Raw genomic sequence first — 17,241 nt, forward strand, 5'->3', positions numbered from 1 at the left:
CCAGCATCCAGCCTAAAATACCCTTCGTGAAGTGTACTGAGCTGTAGCACAGCAGGTCATGCGGTCAATATGTCCACAAGCGATATGTCCCGTACGCTGGACATCCTCCGGTTGCTGTATCAGCACACACAGACACTTGAAGAGTTTGTGAAAGGCATTGTGTTCAGAGAGGGACAGAGAATAGTGCTTATTGAACAGTCCGACCAAAACCGCTTTAAGTCTTTCGTGCAGGGTATTTTTGTATGCTTTGACAAGGAACTACAGCAAGTACCAAGCTGCAACCAGGTAACTCAACTCACCCCCCCCCCCCTCGTCAGTGTCGACCTGACATGTGGGTTACTTCTTGTGTAGCCATGGAGCAGTAGTAAGGCTGTCATGCTGGTTGTTATTCTGTCCGTGACGTTGTTAAAATACTTCGTAGGGGAATTCAACAGCACGCCCACTCAGGCAAAGTTGTAAATTAGTTAAGAAAACAAACCAATTATCCAAGGTGGCTATTATACATTAAATGTTAAACGTAAATTCATTGGTAATCTCTATATACAAAACTATCAGAGTTAAAGGGAACTGGATGTGATGTTTCCTTCATGATGTGTCTTTTAATATATATTACTCAAATGAGAGAGACTAATGTGATTTTTTTTTTTTTACGTTTCCCACAGATTTGTACTCTGCCTGAACTCCTGGCCTTCGTGCTTAACACCCTCAAAAGAAAAAGAAAGAGGAACGTCTTGGCCCATGGCTACAATCTGCTGTCCCTGGCTCAGGAGGAGCGGGACGCAGACCACTTCAAATTCCAAGGAGATATCACACAAAGCGCTGCTTACATCCATGGAAGTGACCTGTGGAGAAAAGTCTGCATACGCCTCGGCACAGACATCACACGTTACCTGTTGGAGAGCTGTTCTGTGTTTGTGGCTGTCCCTCCGTCGTGTCTGTTCCAGGTATGCGGTGGTCCTGTCTATGACAGAGTATCAATGACTACCGCGTCCACTGGGTTTAATCTTCAACATCGGTCCAAAAGACATCACAGAGCTCATTTGAGGAAAAGGAATGCAGGTGCGGGGATTTTGAAAAGGAGCCAGGAAATTCAGAATCCTAGTCACAGAAAGAAAAGGAACGATAGGGATATGAGGATAAAGAACAGGAAAAGAAAGAGAGAAATTGAGGAGCATGATGAGGAGGGAATTATGCCTCCTTCAGCGAAGAAGAGACAGATAGAACAGCAAGGACCCACAAATGAAATCCAACAGGTTTGCTTTAAAACATTGGAGAAACAGCAGCCAGAGTCAGTGGAACCAACACTGTTAATGAAGCCTTCAGAGAATAGTTCTACAGGTTCCAAACAGCATACTGAAACGCAGCCAACCACACTGCCCTTGGAAGGAGGACCCAGTTGGAGATCGGGGATTTTCCCCCCTCCTTCTCCTTCACAGTGTTTGATCCGCACTTTTGGATTCCTGTATGGGGGAAAGGGGATACGCAGCTTCCTCCTCAATAGGAAGAAGAAGAGTGCTAATGGAGGCAAAAGGCTTCAGGGGCAAGATTTGGTAAGAATAGTATTTTTTGAAGGACTGGCTTATCTGAACAGCCTGGAAAGAAAGCCAAAGAAACTCCCCAGACGCTTTTTTAACATGGTCCCCCTGTTCAGCCAGATGTTGCGTCAACACAGGAAATGTCCCTACAGCAGAATACTGCAGCGGATGTGCCCGGCGGTTGAGGTGACTGACGCAGGACAAGGGAAGCTAAGCTCCTTCTTGCCTCAGCACTGCGCGCCTCACAGGGTCTACATGTTTGTGAGAGAATGCCTCGCCACTGTGATCCCCCAGGAGCTGTGGGGCTCTGACCACAACCGACTTCATTTCTGTAGCGGAGTCGGGAGCTTCCTGCGCAGTGGCAAGTTTGAGAGGCTCTCGTTGGCTGAACTGATGTGGAAGATGAAGGTGAATGACTGTGATTGGTTGAAGATCAGTAAAACGGGTAAGGTTTTGTTTATTTTTCTAATGCGACATGTTGGAGAATTTTTGATGACCTAACCAAATCCCTGTTATCTGCAGGCAGGATCCCGCCCAGTGAGCTCTCATACCGCACACAGATCCTGGGCCAGTTCGTGGCATGGCTTCTGGACGGCTATGTAGTCGGCCTGGTTCGGGCCTGTTTCTATGCCACTGAGAGTGTGGGTCAGAAAAATTCCATCCGGTTTTACAGACAGGAAACCTGGGCAAAACTGCAAGACTGGGCCTTCAGGTACACATACAGACACACAACTTATAAATCACGTATATTCTCTTACAGTCATGCTCACACAAGCTCATAAAACCATCTTTTTGTGCTTCAGGGGTCACCTTTCCAAGGGTCAGATGGAGGAGTTGACTCCAGCTCAGGTGGCAGCCCTCCCCAAATCCACCGTCATCTCCCGCCTCCGCTTCATCCCCAAGACAGACGGCATGAGGCCTATCACACGAGTCATGGGAGCAGATGCCAAAACCAGGGTACATTTTTAGAACGATATGAAAACTCCCCGCTACATATTCACGAGGTTTGTGTTATTACATGTGTGGTTGTTTTTTTGCCAAGTGGAATAACAGAAAAGCTCGACTGTGGCAGTATCATAGACCAGCAGAGTCTTGATGACTTTTTTTAAAGGATATTTTCCCCCAAAATAAAAAAAACTTTAACAGATGAATAAGGCAAAGAGTTTGTGTGTGTGTGTGTGTGTGTGTGTGTGTGTACAGGGTTTATAAATATGGCATGTATGCTGAAGAAGATAAACAAACAAATTAAGTGAAAAGATAATTTTTATTTATAAAAGTAAAATGTTGCAATTATATAAAAATCATGAATTTATTTTAATAAATGATGTTATAAAAATGCATTGCTGTTGCTTTACATATAGTGTTGAAGTAATGGTATGTTTTAAATGACATAACATCAGTAAGACATAATAACAACATTATTACATTTTGTGAGCATGTGCACATTTTGAGGTGATTTCTCCCCCCCCCCCCCCACAGCTCTACCAGGTCCGTGTTAGAGACTTGTTAGACATGCTGCATGCCTGTGTGCGCTCCACTCCTTCCCTCCTGGGCTCCACAGTGTGGGGGGTGACAGATATTCACAAGATGATGTGCTCTGTAGCTCCGGCCCAGAAGGAGAAGCCACAACCACTTTACTTTGTTAAGGTTGGTGTTGAGCCTCACACATTGTTTGCAATGTGTTTTATGCAGAATTACATCTAATTCAATTGTTGCATGTTACACTTAATCTTAACTGATCAAACGTTGGGCTGACACATGTCCAGTCAAAACATTTTTTATCCTTTTTTTCCCCTTTATTCCGTCATGTTTCTGCACTCAAGGTAGATGTGAGTGGAGCCTTTGAGAGTCTGCCTCATGAAAAACTCATTGAGGTGATCGGCCAGGCTCTTTCCCCCGTCCAAGATGAACTCTTCACCATCCGCCGCTATGCCAGGATCTGGGCCGATTCCCATGAGGGCCTGAAAAAGTCCTTTTCTAGACAGGTACCGTTACACACACACACACACACACACACACACACACACTCACATGCTGTACACACTATGCCTGTGTATGTATATTCAAACACAGTATCCATTTCCCTTGTGTGTTTAAAAAAAAAGGCAGCTTTTCTGGATGACAACATGGGCTCTACCAACATGAAAGGCTTTGTGATGTCACTGCAGAAAAGCAGCAGAGTTCACCACGCCATACTGGTAGAGCAGGTATGAGTGACTTTCTCAGATTTGTCTTTGGATTAGGATGTTCAACATTAGTACCTTTTTTGAATCGTATTTCCTTTTCTTCCTGTAAGCATTTCAACTCAGATCTTCATGGCAGAGAAGCCGTGCAGTTCTTCACCCAAATGCTAACTGGCAGTGTCGTTCAGTTTGGGAAGAAGTAAGCATCATAGACGATAAATCAACTTTCAAGTATTCAATAAGTCAAAGCTGGTTTGGAAATGTAATGACAATCAAATAGCTTTATACATGATTGGGTTTGGTCTGCTGTGTTTCAGAACATACCGACAGTGCAGAGGGATTCCTCAGGGCTCTGTCGTGTCCAGTCTGCTCTGCTGCATGTGCTATGGCCACATGGAGAACAGTCTGTTCAAAGACATAACTGGAAAGAAAGGGTACAGTAGATGTCTCCGTATTCAAGGCAATTTTCATAGATGTAGTGACACATCTGTAGCAGCAGGAGGCACTCGTTCCATATGTTAGTGCTTCTATATTTCCTGGATCTGTTATTAATCTCTCTGTTTCCAGTAGATGTTTAATAAGGATGGTAGATGACTTCCTTCTGATAACACCAGACTTACATGAAGCTCAAGCTTTTCTCAGGTATGACACAGCAAGTTTTTATGACTCCATGATATCATGGCACAAGAGCTCTCAACCAACATTTCAACTTAATATTTTAATTATTTTAAAAGATTTTTGAATCTACTTGATTTTCTTTTATCAGACATAGGACAAAAACTGTTTCAAAGCATGACTGCAGTAATGCAAGATTTGACTGGGACTTATTACCCTATATTTTTTAAAATTGTTTGTATTTGTGTGAGTGTGGAAAAATAATAAAATCCAATTTATGTAATCAGTCTTCCCTTTGATGACGACATCTGGTATAATCAATTGATTTAAACACTAAGACTGCATAAAATGTATAAGGAAATACTGATCTTAATGCATGGAAACTTTTGAAATTCAAAGGAATATTGTTGTTGACATTAAAAAAAAAGTAAATTAAACTTAACGACCAGAAATTCTAAAATCGAGTCAGTAAATGATAAATATCTGTAATTGAACACATTAGACATTCATGAAATAAATATAACCAATTTCAAGCTTTAAAATGAAAATGAAAAGCTTATGTAACATCAGGATTATGGCTTTATCTCCTAGTGGAATCCGAGAAAGTTTGATAACAATCAGTGAGTCAGCATTAAAGGCAGAAACTGAATTGATCTGAATACATATATCAGTTGTGCTGTGCTTTTCAATTCATGACAAAAGGCTAGAAATTGATATAGTTTTTGTGATTGTATGTGGTTGAGAGACTTAACATGTATATAACCTGATGCTGAATTTGCATTTTATCTGTCAATACTGGCACTTGTTGTGTTTTAGGATATAGTAGGCAGGGAAACCACAGCATACACTTAGCAGAATATTTCTGGTAAACTTGCTGCGAAGTTGGCTGTAGCTGTCTCCCGCTGCTAGCTTTAACAAACTCTGTGAACTCTGCGGCGTGCTGGTTCTTAAGATGTTTCATCAAATTACTCGTATTGAGGGAGCTAATTTTCACCCCTCCCCTTGACAATTTTGCAGTGCAAAGTTTGCAGTCTGCTCTTCTATTGTCATCATCGTTTACGCTGAAATATCTCCACACCGCTGACATCTCGCTTCTCTCCGCCTACCCGCTCAACTGAATAGAGGCGCACGCCCGCCGTAAAGTGGTATCGGTGCCGTTGTATCCGCGTAGTTTTACGTGTACGAGTATGAGTACTTAAAGGCGGCATCGGACTGATGCCGAATACTGGTATCGGTATCGGGTCATCCCTAGGTCACACGTATCCAAGTGTTCTGTTTTACCAATGTAGATTAAAGGATTATTCAAAGGTTTTATGATGTCCTGTCTTCACATTCCAATGCTCTTTCAAACAGTTAATCAAATGAGTTGTGTTTCTTATCAATAAACAGGAAAGGGGTTTTTTCACTCCAGGTCAATACATTACAGTGTTATATGATGTGCTTGGACTCATTCTCAAGAATAGTATTGATGTTCCTCTGAAATTACCATCCCGGAAACTAAATCTGATCTCATTGCTTCATCTTTTTAAGGGAAAATAATCACAGAAACATCATAGTGATAGTTAAAAAAAAGTAGTCGCTGCCTCTCACTTTTAATTTCCATTTAGTGGTGGTGATAGTATCTATATCATGTAGAACTACACAATGTTGTTTTTTATGGAAAAATGTTGAGAGACAGATTTGATAAACATCATGCTGTTTTTTTTTGTTTTTTTTCTCATAGGGTCTTGCTGGCCGGGGTGCCACAGTATGGTCTGGTGGTCAACCCCCAGAAGGTTGCAGTCAACTTCCAGGTGTCAGGGACTGTGGACTCTTGTCCCGACATCCGTGTGCTCCCCCCTCGCTGCCTCTTCCCCTGGTGTGGACTGCTACTTGACACCCACTCACTGGATGTCTACAAAGATTATTCAAGGTGAAGCATCCTGTCACCTGTAATTACACGGTAGAATAATTGCTTTGAGTGTGCTTGTTACATGACGTGTTATTGAGCTTTTGGCATTCTTTATCGTTTCCTGTAACTTCAGTGTACAAGCCCCCTGAACTTTGTACCTACTCATAAACAGTCTTAGAGACGACTGCCTGTCTCACATGTGTGATTCATACTCTTGCAAAGGACACAGTAAAGATAACTTCATTGCCGAACATTTTTTTTCCAAAGCAAATTCAACTTTTATTAATGATTTTCTTACTGTCTCTCTGTCTCAGCTATGCAGGTCTGTCTTTGCGCTACAGTCTTACCCTGGGCTCTGTCCACTCAGCTGGACAGCAAATGAGGAGGAAGCTGATGTCTATCCTCAGACTCAAGTTCCATGCTTTGTTCTTGGACCTGAAGGTCAGGAACATAGTGGTCTAAAAGGCTTTGATGTGTCTGTAAATAACTCCCATGAACAATTCTCCAAAAATACTGATACTGATAGTATGATGTTGTCACTGTAGAAAAACATTTTATACTACAGGAAACAAAGGTAAAAAAAAAAATAAGCTAAGAGTCGGAAGCAAAACACATGGGAAATAACAGCTGCAAACAATGGAGCTAATTTGGCTCTTTTTTTGTTTTTGGGACTAAAAAGGTCAACATTGTAGCTTTTCTCCATCTATGCTGAAGGCAGGTTTCTAACTATCATATAACACTAGTTTTAGCTTACCTTATGCCATTAGATTTGTAATCATTTTCTCCAGACTATGAATTCTATGACTTTGGTGCTGATCCTTCTACTTAAAGGAGTGCCCCACATCAGGTCTTAGCATTAATTGGTGGGAATGCTGATTCATTTAATTAAAACATTTTTTATTTTTGTTGTTTTTCGTGACAAAATAATTTCATCTGAGGCCCTGTGGCTTGAGTTGTACTTGTGCTTAGTGCCAAACAGCAAACGAGAACTTCATAACACACTAGAATAAGATGATTCTCATGGTAAACACAAGATAACCTGTTAAACTTGAGCATATTATTTTTGCCGGCTGTGGCTCAGTTGGTAGTATCGGTCGATGGTTCGATCCTCAGCTCCTGCAGCTAGATTTTCCAATTTGTCCTTGGGCAAGACACGTAACCCCAAGTTGCACACGCGCCTTTGTCAGTGGTGTATGAGTGTGTCTTGATGGGATAAGTTACCTCTGATGGTCACTTTACATAGAAACCTCTGCCATCAGTGTGTCCGAAGACTAGAAAGCGCTATACAAGCTCAAGTCCATTTATCATTTACCATCTATTTTTTTTAATTGTAAGCATGTGAAAATGCTGACTTAAGCATTAAACTAAAGCTTTGTCCGAGCATCACCTGAGATAGTCATTAGCATGTTTGTAGACTTTTAGCCCTAATGTAGCATGCAAAGTTACTTTGAAGCAATTTACAGAAAATATAAATAAGGAAAGGGTATATGTGAGTTAGTTGTCTGAATTTTATTGATATTGTAAGTTATTCTGAACTATTCTGCTTGATCCCTTTTAAAAATATATATAATATATAATACAACTGTTATCATGAATTTAATGATTGTTGATTCTCTTTTGATCTATGTCAATTTAACCAACTTAACATTTTTTCTTTATTAAAAAGGCCTTTTAATTTATGAGCTAAAGATCCTCTACAAAGGCCATGTATACGTTCAATCCGCTGGATGACAAACATAAGTTAACTGTGTCCCAATTTAAGGGCGTCTTCCCCCAAAAGACGGTTGGAAACCTGACCAGGCCCTTTCTGTCCGAAAATAATGCGATCAGATGGAATTTATGAACAAGTAGAGTATAAAAATATCCAAGGTGACCAGCTGGAATTTACCCTCAAACAGCAACTAGTCGATTAAACTTGTCCAAGTTTCACAATAACTGCTTTAATGAGCCGTGACGTTTCAAGTAATTGGGATACAATGTAGGAACATGTTTTATTGATTAAATGCTTCAGTTTTGGTTTTGTGCAAAATGTATTGATGGGTTTATTTTCCTTCTCAGACCAATTCTCTCCAGGCGGTCTACAAGAACATCTACGAGCTGGTGCTGCTTCAGGCCTGCAGGTGAAGACATGAGCCTTACTTTTTACCCTCTTTTTTTAAACCAAAATGCAACGTTAGTTGTCACCAATTATGTTTGCACCACTTTCATCAAAGCTTTTATTCCTTATTCAAATGTTTATAAATCATACGGGCACTAATAATAATGTGTCTTGTTTACCCTCCACCCACAAACAACTCCTTTATAGGTTCCATGTTTGCGCTCTGAGTTTGCCCTTTGGTCAGACCGTTGCTAAGAACCCCATGTACTTCCTGCAGATGATATGGGACATGGCCGAGTATGCAAATCGTCTCATCAGGAGCAGCAACAAAGGCAAAATTGTACCTATGTATTTAAAAAAAAGGAAAAAAAGAAATATAAATATTGTACCGTATTTATCATCATTTCTTTATCTCTTCCTCGATGTAGGACTGAGTTTGGGCAGTAAGGCCCAGACCGGCATTTTGCAGTATGAAGCAGTGGAGCTGCTGTTCTGTCTTTCCTTCTCCTTGGTGCTGTCACCTCACCGTCCTCTCTATAAGAGTCTCATCTCACACCTGTACAAACGTATGTAACCCTCATGTGTAACAACATTGCACAAGAACTATCCTATGGAAGCACAATTGTAATGAAATCTTCATTTTATTAATAATAAAGTTTATATAGCATATTTTATATGAAAGAAATGCAATAGGCTGGAGAATAGAAATTGCATCATTAAAAAACACAGCAGAATATATTCTTATATGTGTATAAATACTTAAAAAAGGTCAAAGAATGTATCCAAGAAAAGGCTGCAGAAATGAGATATATTAATCATCAGCTTTTAAACTTGCCAGGAACGCCACTGATCTTTAAAATAGGACTTTGTGAGAGATAGTGACAACCAAACAGGTTTAGGGACACCATGATCTTCCAGGAACACAAACACAGTTATTGCAAACATTTAATTTGAGTTTACGGGTATCAAAAACATTCAAGTGAAGAAATGTTAAAGGACAATAAATAGGAACATCTTTCAATCTGTCATCCTCTTGGCAGGGAAGCGCAGTCTGGAGCGGCGTTTGGGGGACCTGAGGCTAGCCAGGGTCCGACAGGCGACCCATCCCAGGATCCCAGAGGATTTCTTTGCCATCCTGGTGTAGATCAACAGCTTGATCCAAAAAAAAAACATCTCACAACAACACAACTGCAAAAACTCTCTTCAGCCCTGAGTTATTGGTAAGCAGTCCAGTCCAGCTTTGTGCCCAGAATGTGTATGTTGTGAGATTTAATCTGTTTTTTTTTTTCTCTCTCTCTCCAAAAAAAACAAACCTGTTTTTTAAAATCACCTTGTTTTGACTTTTCTTCCGGTTTCGAGGGAGGGGGAAGAACAGGGTGTTAAAATCAGTCATGTGGATTTTCTGACCTGTAAGTGTGCCAATTTTTCTTTTCATTATTCTACTGTGCCGAGGAGTCAGGCCTTAGCCAACTGATAAAAAAATGCCTTAGTGATAAACCTGAGTCATAAACCGGCCCTATTCAATCCTGAATCATCCTGCTACTGTAATACTTCTCTTCCCACAGCCGTTTGACTAGCTGGACTTTGATACTGTTGTTTTCCCCACAAATCCATGTGACATCACTTGGAAATTCCTTTCTGTATAAAGTTATATAAGATATATATATATATATATATATATATATAACGCTATAAACAGGCACTCAACGCCCTTTACATATATGTTGTATGACCACCTAAGTGAGTGTGTGGTTCAGATAAAAGTTTCTGTGAATGAAATCAAAGATGGCTGTTGTTTTTTCAGCATCAATTATGTTGATTTGTATTATATCTTGTTCACTGTTGAATAAATCCAGATTTGTTATTGAAAGAGCAAATTTGAGTTGTCATCTGTCAAATCAATGCCTGATACAAATGATTGTAAATATAACAGTACACAACAATTATGAGTCAGTTCTCCAGAATTCCACAGATTCTGGCGTACCATTAAGATCTCCTTTTTTTCTTTTCAGAAAACATGTTAACATGGTTGCCTGTGTTTCCTAAGTGTTCTCGTTGCAAGCTTCCTGTGTTTCAATCTCAAAGCCGTCGTTGGAGTAGGGGTTTAGGTCAGCGCGAGCAGAGGACTTCTTGGTGCTGCGTAAGATCAGTCTGTAGAGCGCGACCAGAGGGATGGGAAGCACAGGAACGACACAGAGAAGGATGATGATGGCAAACACCCACTCTGGGTAGGGCAGTGTTTCAGTGCCAGGAAAGGGTTCCTTAAAAATAGAGCCAAAGAAACATACATTATAATGTGTAGAGAATCACAACATTTTTAGATTTAAAATGATTTCCAAGGCATTGACTCAGTTTTAACAAAGTCATTATGCTTAGCTAAACTATTCAAAGTACTGCTTTGAGTAACTCCCTAGTAAATGCTAACACATTTGATTTTTCATTTATGATATATAATATTCAACAAATTAGTAACGATTTATTCATTGGTCAAATTAAGAGGGTCATGTAGGATATATTTTTTGTCAGACCCCGGTTAGCCGTTGTTTTTGATTTCTGCTGTGTAGTGAACAAAGTGTATCAATCACCTAATCTACCTCCAAGGAGGAAGTGGATTTAATATTTATATTACTGTGTAACCACTCATGTACACCATCAAATTTATCAGATGAAGTCTAAAACAACATCCTTATGAAGTTGCCAAGAAAAAGCGTTACTATTGCATTTGAACACGTTGAGAACATGAAGCATTATCATCACTCATTTAGAGCGATATGAAAAAAGCTGTAAAATGTCAATCTAATGTTCACTTGATTTTATTCTACAACGGCCCCTGAGGGATCATTACGATGGATATAGTCATATGGATATCTTTATTCTTTTCACTCAGCAATACTGTTCATGTAGTGAACATTGTTAAGAAATCAATTGAGGATTAATAAAGTAACCTGAATTAATCTTTTGGGGTTACAATGTAAACTGTAAACTTGTCTACTATGGAAATCTGAACTATGCAGGTTAGAGAAACAGCAAAAGTACAAATGAGGCAGAGCAACTTCAGCAGATACTTGTTGCTGGGTGGCACATACCTGGGGTTACTTAGCCACTCTGTAGGAAGTAAACGTGGGGGGAGGATGTAAACTACAGGAGTAAGTTAAAGAGTAAATCTTGATTTCAATGTTTGAAAATGTTGATTTATTGATAAAATGTATATATCGAGCAGCTCTAATTCTTTAAATGAAAAAGACTGGCAGCTTAAAATACTGTCCATTGAAAATGGGCCTTTACTTCTTTATGATCCATGCACACCAGCCCCTATCATCAACTGAGTATCTTGCTGTTTAATGGATTAAAAACTGGATTAAGTCATTGATGTTATGTTATGTTATATTGCTTACCCTATCTGCCTTCCATGCAGGATAGACAGGATATTCCTGTGCCTGGACAATCACGTAGGCAACCAACACAGTCAGGAGTAACAGAGGACTGATCCACAGCCAGCATTGTCTCCAGAAAATGTTGGGTCTCGACCCAGTCATGAAATAAATATCTTCACTGAAACTGTCAATGGACAAGGGGACCAGAAAAAAATGTTAAAAAAGGTCAGGATATATATAGTATATATATATTTTACATAGATTTAATTGGACTACAGAGTTATACCAAACGCTTACTTTTTCATTCCATGGACATAAATGACTCCAACGAACTCAAAGAATGCAATGATGAGCAGAGGCACAGAGCCAACGTAGTTGTTGAACACCTCCACCCAGTAGTTTCCCGAACCGAGCGTGAAGATGAGAGCCGTTAGGAAGGATATCAAGCAGATTATCGCTGAGGGAGCGAGAAAAAAGCTCTTCAGATTCAAAGAGAAAAAAAACAAAAGTATCATTTTGACTTTAGAACAACTTGAGCTGATTCGCAGGTACCTGTTGAGACTTCATTAGGGATCCACTTTGGCAGTAGTTTGAGGTCATTGATGGGTGTGAGTACTCCCTCTATGTTTCCGAACATGGAGGAAAGGCCCAGGCTGAAGAGCATCACGAAGAATAACACGGCCCATACCTGTGAGCCTGGCATCTCTATGACGGCTTCAGTGAATATAATAAAAGCTAGACCGGTACCTGATGCGGACTGGGGGAGGAAGATTCAAAAGAGGCAAGAGAGTAATGAGTAATGTTGCATGAACTGACAGTACATGTTTGACCTGCACACAATGTACTGAAATGAGAAAGTGGAGGCAAAAGCACGGAATGACCGCAATATAAAGGGAGAGGAGTATTGGAAAAAAAATGCAATGTACACGCTTTGATGTGTTTTTAAAATTACAATACCTGGCCAAGATATGTTTGCAGGTCACAGTGCCACAGGGGCAAGTTGGCAATCTCATTTGGATATGTGTTATTTAAATGCTCGAACCACTGGTCGTAGGTCTCTAATGTTATGCTCTGGTCTGGAATCTCAAAGTGGTTGGTCAGAGTCAAGATGTTGCTGCAGAGGGAATACAAAAGATCAGCATTTTTGATATCAGCAAGAAAAACAAAGTTTGAGATTTACATAAAAAGGTTGTGCACACTTACTCCTGTTGACATGAGTTGAAGGCAGTAGTTGCTTTGAATCCAAGGATGGCAAAGACGGAAATGGAGGCATAGAGAGAGGTGGCACTATTTATTATTCCAACCAAAATAGCATCCCTCTCACAGTTGTTTCTAACCGATACACAAGAGAGAAAAAAAATTACTTTAAAAGTCATCACACAAATCATATATAAGTATTCCAGAGGGAGTACAGGCATCTTAGCCCCTACCTCTCTTCGTTATAGCTGGAGAAAGCGATGAGACCCCCAAAGGCTACAGAGAGAGAGAAGAAGATCTGGGTTGCAGCGTCCAGCCACACGCGGGGATTTTTGAGTATATCCCACTACAAGAAGCACAGAAATCTGGATTTGGTACAAGATGCTGTCTTATATCACCCTTAGTCCCAATAATTGACTGAACTCACATCAGGAGTGAAGAGGTACAGAAGTCCATCAGTAGCTCCCGGCAGAGTGAGGCCACGGATTAGGAAAATAGTAAGCACCAGGTATGGGAAAGTGGCTGTAACGTACACAGCCTGAAACATACCAACACGGCGATTTATAAAAAAAACACATTCTATTATTTTAAAATAAAGTCTACATCTTTCTTTAGCGATTTCAGAAGGTTGAACAGACCTTTCCCATGGACTTTATCCCTTTGATAAGACAGATGTAGACCACGCACCAAGCACTGGCCAGACAGATGACCAGCCACCACTGAAGGGAACCATTGGTCTCGATGTTTGGTGTGATGTTCAAGGTCTCACGATACCAGAAGTAATTCACTGGACTGCTCCGCTGACATTCCACATTGTAGTCTTCATGGATGAAAACATGAGCAACACATTGTGACAACATGAGTGTAGTTCTATAAATTCTACAAAGATTAATTTGAATGCTGACTGTTAATTATTTCCATGAATTAGTTTGAAAACAAGGGGATTTTATTTGTGCTTGTCACAGATTGTGTGAGTGAATGTGTGCTTCAACACAACTTAAATGAAAGGCATGCTTATGTTAATACATTGTGTGCTGCAGTATCTCTCTCATTGAGCATTCCTGTAATTTTCCCATCACAAATTCACCTGAGATGCCATGTAGAGCTTGGTTGTAAACCACTCCTCTGTGATAGTTTTGCAACTTTATAGTTGTTAATTGAACACAAACTTCTCATACTTAAATTGCTATACAGCACATTGGAGTTGTACATGTTGTAAACCTTGGCTCCCACCCTTGTTTTACTGCTGGTGGTTGAAATCACAGTGAGCGACAGTAAATGCATCAAGAGCGGCTGGTGTGTTTTTCTTGTTACCTGTTTGGTTATCATTGAGTGGACACTGGCTCCATGGCAAAGGGTTTTGGAAAGAGTGGAAAAAGTACCAAAGCACCCACGCCAGGATGGTGTTGTAGAAAATACCCACCAGAAATGACACCAACATGGAGGCAATTCCTGCACCGAGAGGGGAAACATAGTCAAAAAAAAATCTGGCGAATAAACATTTCAATAGAAATTCATTCAAATTCATGACCACACACCGACTCCACCCAGAAGTGGTGAGATGGAGTTCCAGACACCAATGCTGCCCTTGCGGAGTCTCTGTCCTATGGCCAACTCCAGGTAGAGCAATGGGAGGCCCTCAAACACCAGCGCTATCAGGTAGGGGATGAGGAATGCACCTGAAGACACAAATTAAACATTGACTGTACCTCCCAGGGAGACATAGGCCAGATTAGACGGTCTTTATCAACATACTTTGCAGAGAAACAATGGTTTAGGGTAATGAATGTTTGCAAAAAGCACAAGTTCTTCCATCCATCCATCCATCTTAAAAATTAGTTAAAACAACCACTGAACAATTAACTCAGATAACAAAGATCCAGGACTGTAGGGAACTAAGCCGAGGTCAAACAGAAGCTATGCTGAGGGTAACAACCTGTCGGAATCAGGAATCTAGGACTTAATATGCCATGTTGACACACTGTTTACACATTTAGAGCTTTGGCTGTTGACTTGACTTAACCCTGATCCAGATTAGGTATCTGTGTCTTTGGGACTTTTGGATATCTTGCTGGAAACTATGAGGAAGTAAATACAAGAGTGGCTGTTGAACACAAAACATCCACCAGTGATTTCCACTGTAATCCATGAAATACAGATAAGGCTCATCATTTCCAGCACAGTGACAATGACTGGCTTAGTTCATTTGTTAATGGTTAAACTTTGACAAGTGGTTTTGCAATTAAATTTCGGATAAGATTGAATTATCACATGACTCCATACAGTAGACAGAAAAAATAAGACTTACAGTGAAAACTACTAAATTAAACTGCGGGAAACATAAAAAAGCATATAAAATAGCATATAAAAGCATCATAAAATAGCATCTCACCTCCTCCATAGATTTGGCACAGGTAAGGAAAACGCCAGACATTTCCAAGTCCCACTGCAAAGCCAATACACGTCAACATGTACTGAACCTTGTTGTCCCACTTGGGTCTCTCCTCCACCTTAGAGTCTTTAGTTTTTGCCATTCCAACCAAGTAAAAGGCCTTGGTTCTTTCACAAGGATGCAGCAAATGACCCTGATAAATACTTTAGGCAGGTAGTATTATTTCAGTCTAGTCCAGAGTTCCCTAACTATCTAAGCTGAGTTTATGAATAAGAGCTGCCTTAAATAGTTTAGTCTTTGTGATGTCCAGTTCTCCTCTTCCATCCTCTTTTCCCCTTTTTTTGTGGGCTGTCCTTTAACATCCAATGGGATGCAGCTTCTAGTCAGAGATACTGATTTTATTGTGTGCCCTCCCACCCCCCACCACACAAAAAAAAAGAAACCAGGCCACCAAGAAGGGAGTGAAAACTTCACCCATGATAATTTAGTGATAAAACCTCCCCGTTCATTTAAAATGGGAGTGTCATATGACTTATATAATGGATAACAATGTGACGTTTCAATGTTACACTGACCTAATAAGAACTTTTCAGATGTTGATAGAACTATAACCATACAAGTTTATAGTTTGTTCTTTGCAATTTAACATAGAGTGTATTTGAGATAGTGAGAAAAACGCACTTCAAAGAAACAGTAAATACAGGCAGGAAAGAAATAAATGTGCAAGTTTTTCTTTACATTGATTCCAGAAAGATTGATTTAAGTATCTTTGTGCATGACAGTAAAATGTGTGGTTGTTATTGCTAATGATAATTGAAAAATATTGTGACTTAAGTTGAAATCTGTTGCTGTATTTTTGTTGCTTTTGTGATAGGTGAAATTATCACCAAAATAAAAATGATCAGTTGTAAAAAAAAATAAGGAAAAATACAAAAAAAATAGTTGCAGAAACAAAAAAGCAAAGTCTTTATCAAATGTGTCATTGAAACAATTGTTAAAATGTATGAAAGGTTAAACATGTTTAAAGGGATACTTCACCCATTTGCATTAAGCTTTGTATCATTAGAAACCTGGTAGTATTTTTGAATGGTCGTGCATCCCGCCCTCATTTTCCCCTGAGATGGTAAATCTTTGTATTTCTAAGTCTGAAAAGGAGCTTCCAGTGACGCAAAATAAAGATTTTTGCGTCACTGGAAGCTGTTGCGATTAGCCGGGTGAAACTACATCGCTAGTTCCTCATATTTTCGACCACTGAAGCTACAGACCAATCACAGATCAGTGGGTGGGAACTCACTCCCAGAATCGAAACTTAACGTCCGCCATATTGCTTGGAAGCTATGCTAACAGGCTCTATGGAGAAAGCTGATAATGGCGAAAAAATATAAATATAGCGGCGAGCCCAGCCGCGGGGAGCCCCGCCTCCGCAAGCCTGGCGGCCGGGCTCCGCGACACAAGATCAGCCTGTTGGCAGCAACCGTCTCGCGGCTATATTGCTTTATTGCCGCTGCCAGCTCAGCAGCAGAGACATGATGCCTGCCTGTCGGCGGCGGTGAGGACGAGGAGCCGGGGCCGGCTTGAGCTGGGGCGGACTGGTAGTGTCGGTGCTCTCACTGTTTGCCTATGGACACAGACATAGAGTCTGTTTTCTGCCAGGAATTTCCAAGATCAATTCTGGAAGAAATTTTGGAATCTGTTGAGGAAATGTCCTTATGTGTTGAAGTAAATATGTCTGTAAATGTTTTTATTACTGTATTTCTACTGCTATACTGTATATTTTGGAGAAACTGTATCGATCGAATTTCCCTCTGGGATTAATAAAGTATTTCTGATTCTGAACTAGAGGACCTTAGTGGGAGGGGCCTGCGGTGCTGTGCATTCTGGGATTTGGTGTCTTTCATCCACATGAGCCAAAAAGAGACTTTCTGCCTTTTCACGGCCAAGGAGGCACCAACTTCA

General features: G+C 40.4%; 2 protein-coding genes across 2 annotated transcripts; one reads left to right on the plus strand and one right to left on the minus strand.

Moving 5' to 3' along the window:
- Positions 1-9,634, plus strand: tert (telomerase reverse transcriptase). The gene is made up of 15 exons (XM_061058795.1): positions 1-285; positions 663-1,980; positions 2,058-2,247; positions 2,339-2,492; positions 3,015-3,182; positions 3,359-3,520; positions 3,641-3,742; positions 3,832-3,917; positions 4,036-4,152; positions 4,289-4,360; positions 6,057-6,245; positions 6,539-6,665; positions 8,283-8,344; positions 8,530-8,662; positions 8,751-9,634. Exons 1-15 carry the CDS (start codon positions 70-72, stop codon positions 8,754-8,756), a joined length of 3,102 nt encoding a protein of 1,033 aa, XP_060914778.1. The 5' UTR covers positions 1-69; the 3' UTR covers positions 8,757-9,634.
- A 530-nt stretch (positions 9,635-10,164) lies between these two features.
- Positions 10,165-15,682, minus strand: slc6a18 (solute carrier family 6 member 18). The gene is made up of 12 exons (XM_061058796.1): positions 15,286-15,682; positions 14,432-14,572; positions 14,208-14,345; positions 13,532-13,713; positions 13,321-13,431; positions 13,127-13,239; positions 12,900-13,028; positions 12,654-12,810; positions 12,249-12,453; positions 11,994-12,153; positions 11,718-11,880; positions 10,165-10,583 (listed from the first exon to the last, which is right to left on the minus strand). Exons 1-12 carry the CDS (start codon positions 15,425-15,427, stop codon positions 10,365-10,367), a joined length of 1,860 nt encoding a protein of 619 aa, XP_060914779.1. The 5' UTR covers positions 15,428-15,682; the 3' UTR covers positions 10,165-10,364.
- Between the last annotated feature and the right edge of the window lie 1,559 nt (positions 15,683-17,241).

This window comes from Labrus mixtus, chromosome 16, assembly GCF_963584025.1.
Source record: "Labrus mixtus chromosome 16, fLabMix1.1, whole genome shotgun sequence".
Taxonomy (NCBI): domain Eukaryota; kingdom Metazoa; phylum Chordata; class Actinopteri; order Labriformes; family Labridae; genus Labrus; species Labrus mixtus.

Coding starts and splice junctions, on each gene's coding strand:
- slc6a18 (XM_061058796.1), bottom strand. CDS start 15,427: ATGGCAAAAACTAAAGACTCTAAGGTGGAGGAGAGACCCAAGTGGGAC. Junction 11,881..11,993: donor TATGTCCATGGAATGAAAAA/GTAAGCGTTTGG, acceptor GTCCATTGACAG/TTTCAGTGAAGATATTTATT. Junction 10,584..11,717: donor CTGCATGGAAGGCAGATAGG/GTAAGCAATATA, acceptor TCTATTTTTAAG/GAACCCTTTCCTGGCACTGA.
- tert (XM_061058795.1), top strand. CDS start 70: ATGTCCACAAGCGATATGTCCCGTACGCTGGACATCCTCCGGTTGCTG. Junction 2,493..3,014: donor GAGCAGATGCCAAAACCAGG/GTACATTTTTAG, acceptor CCCCCCCCACAG/CTCTACCAGGTCCGTGTTAG. Junction 4,361..6,056: donor GAAGCTCAAGCTTTTCTCAG/GTATGACACAGC, acceptor TTTTTCTCATAG/GGTCTTGCTGGCCGGGGTGC.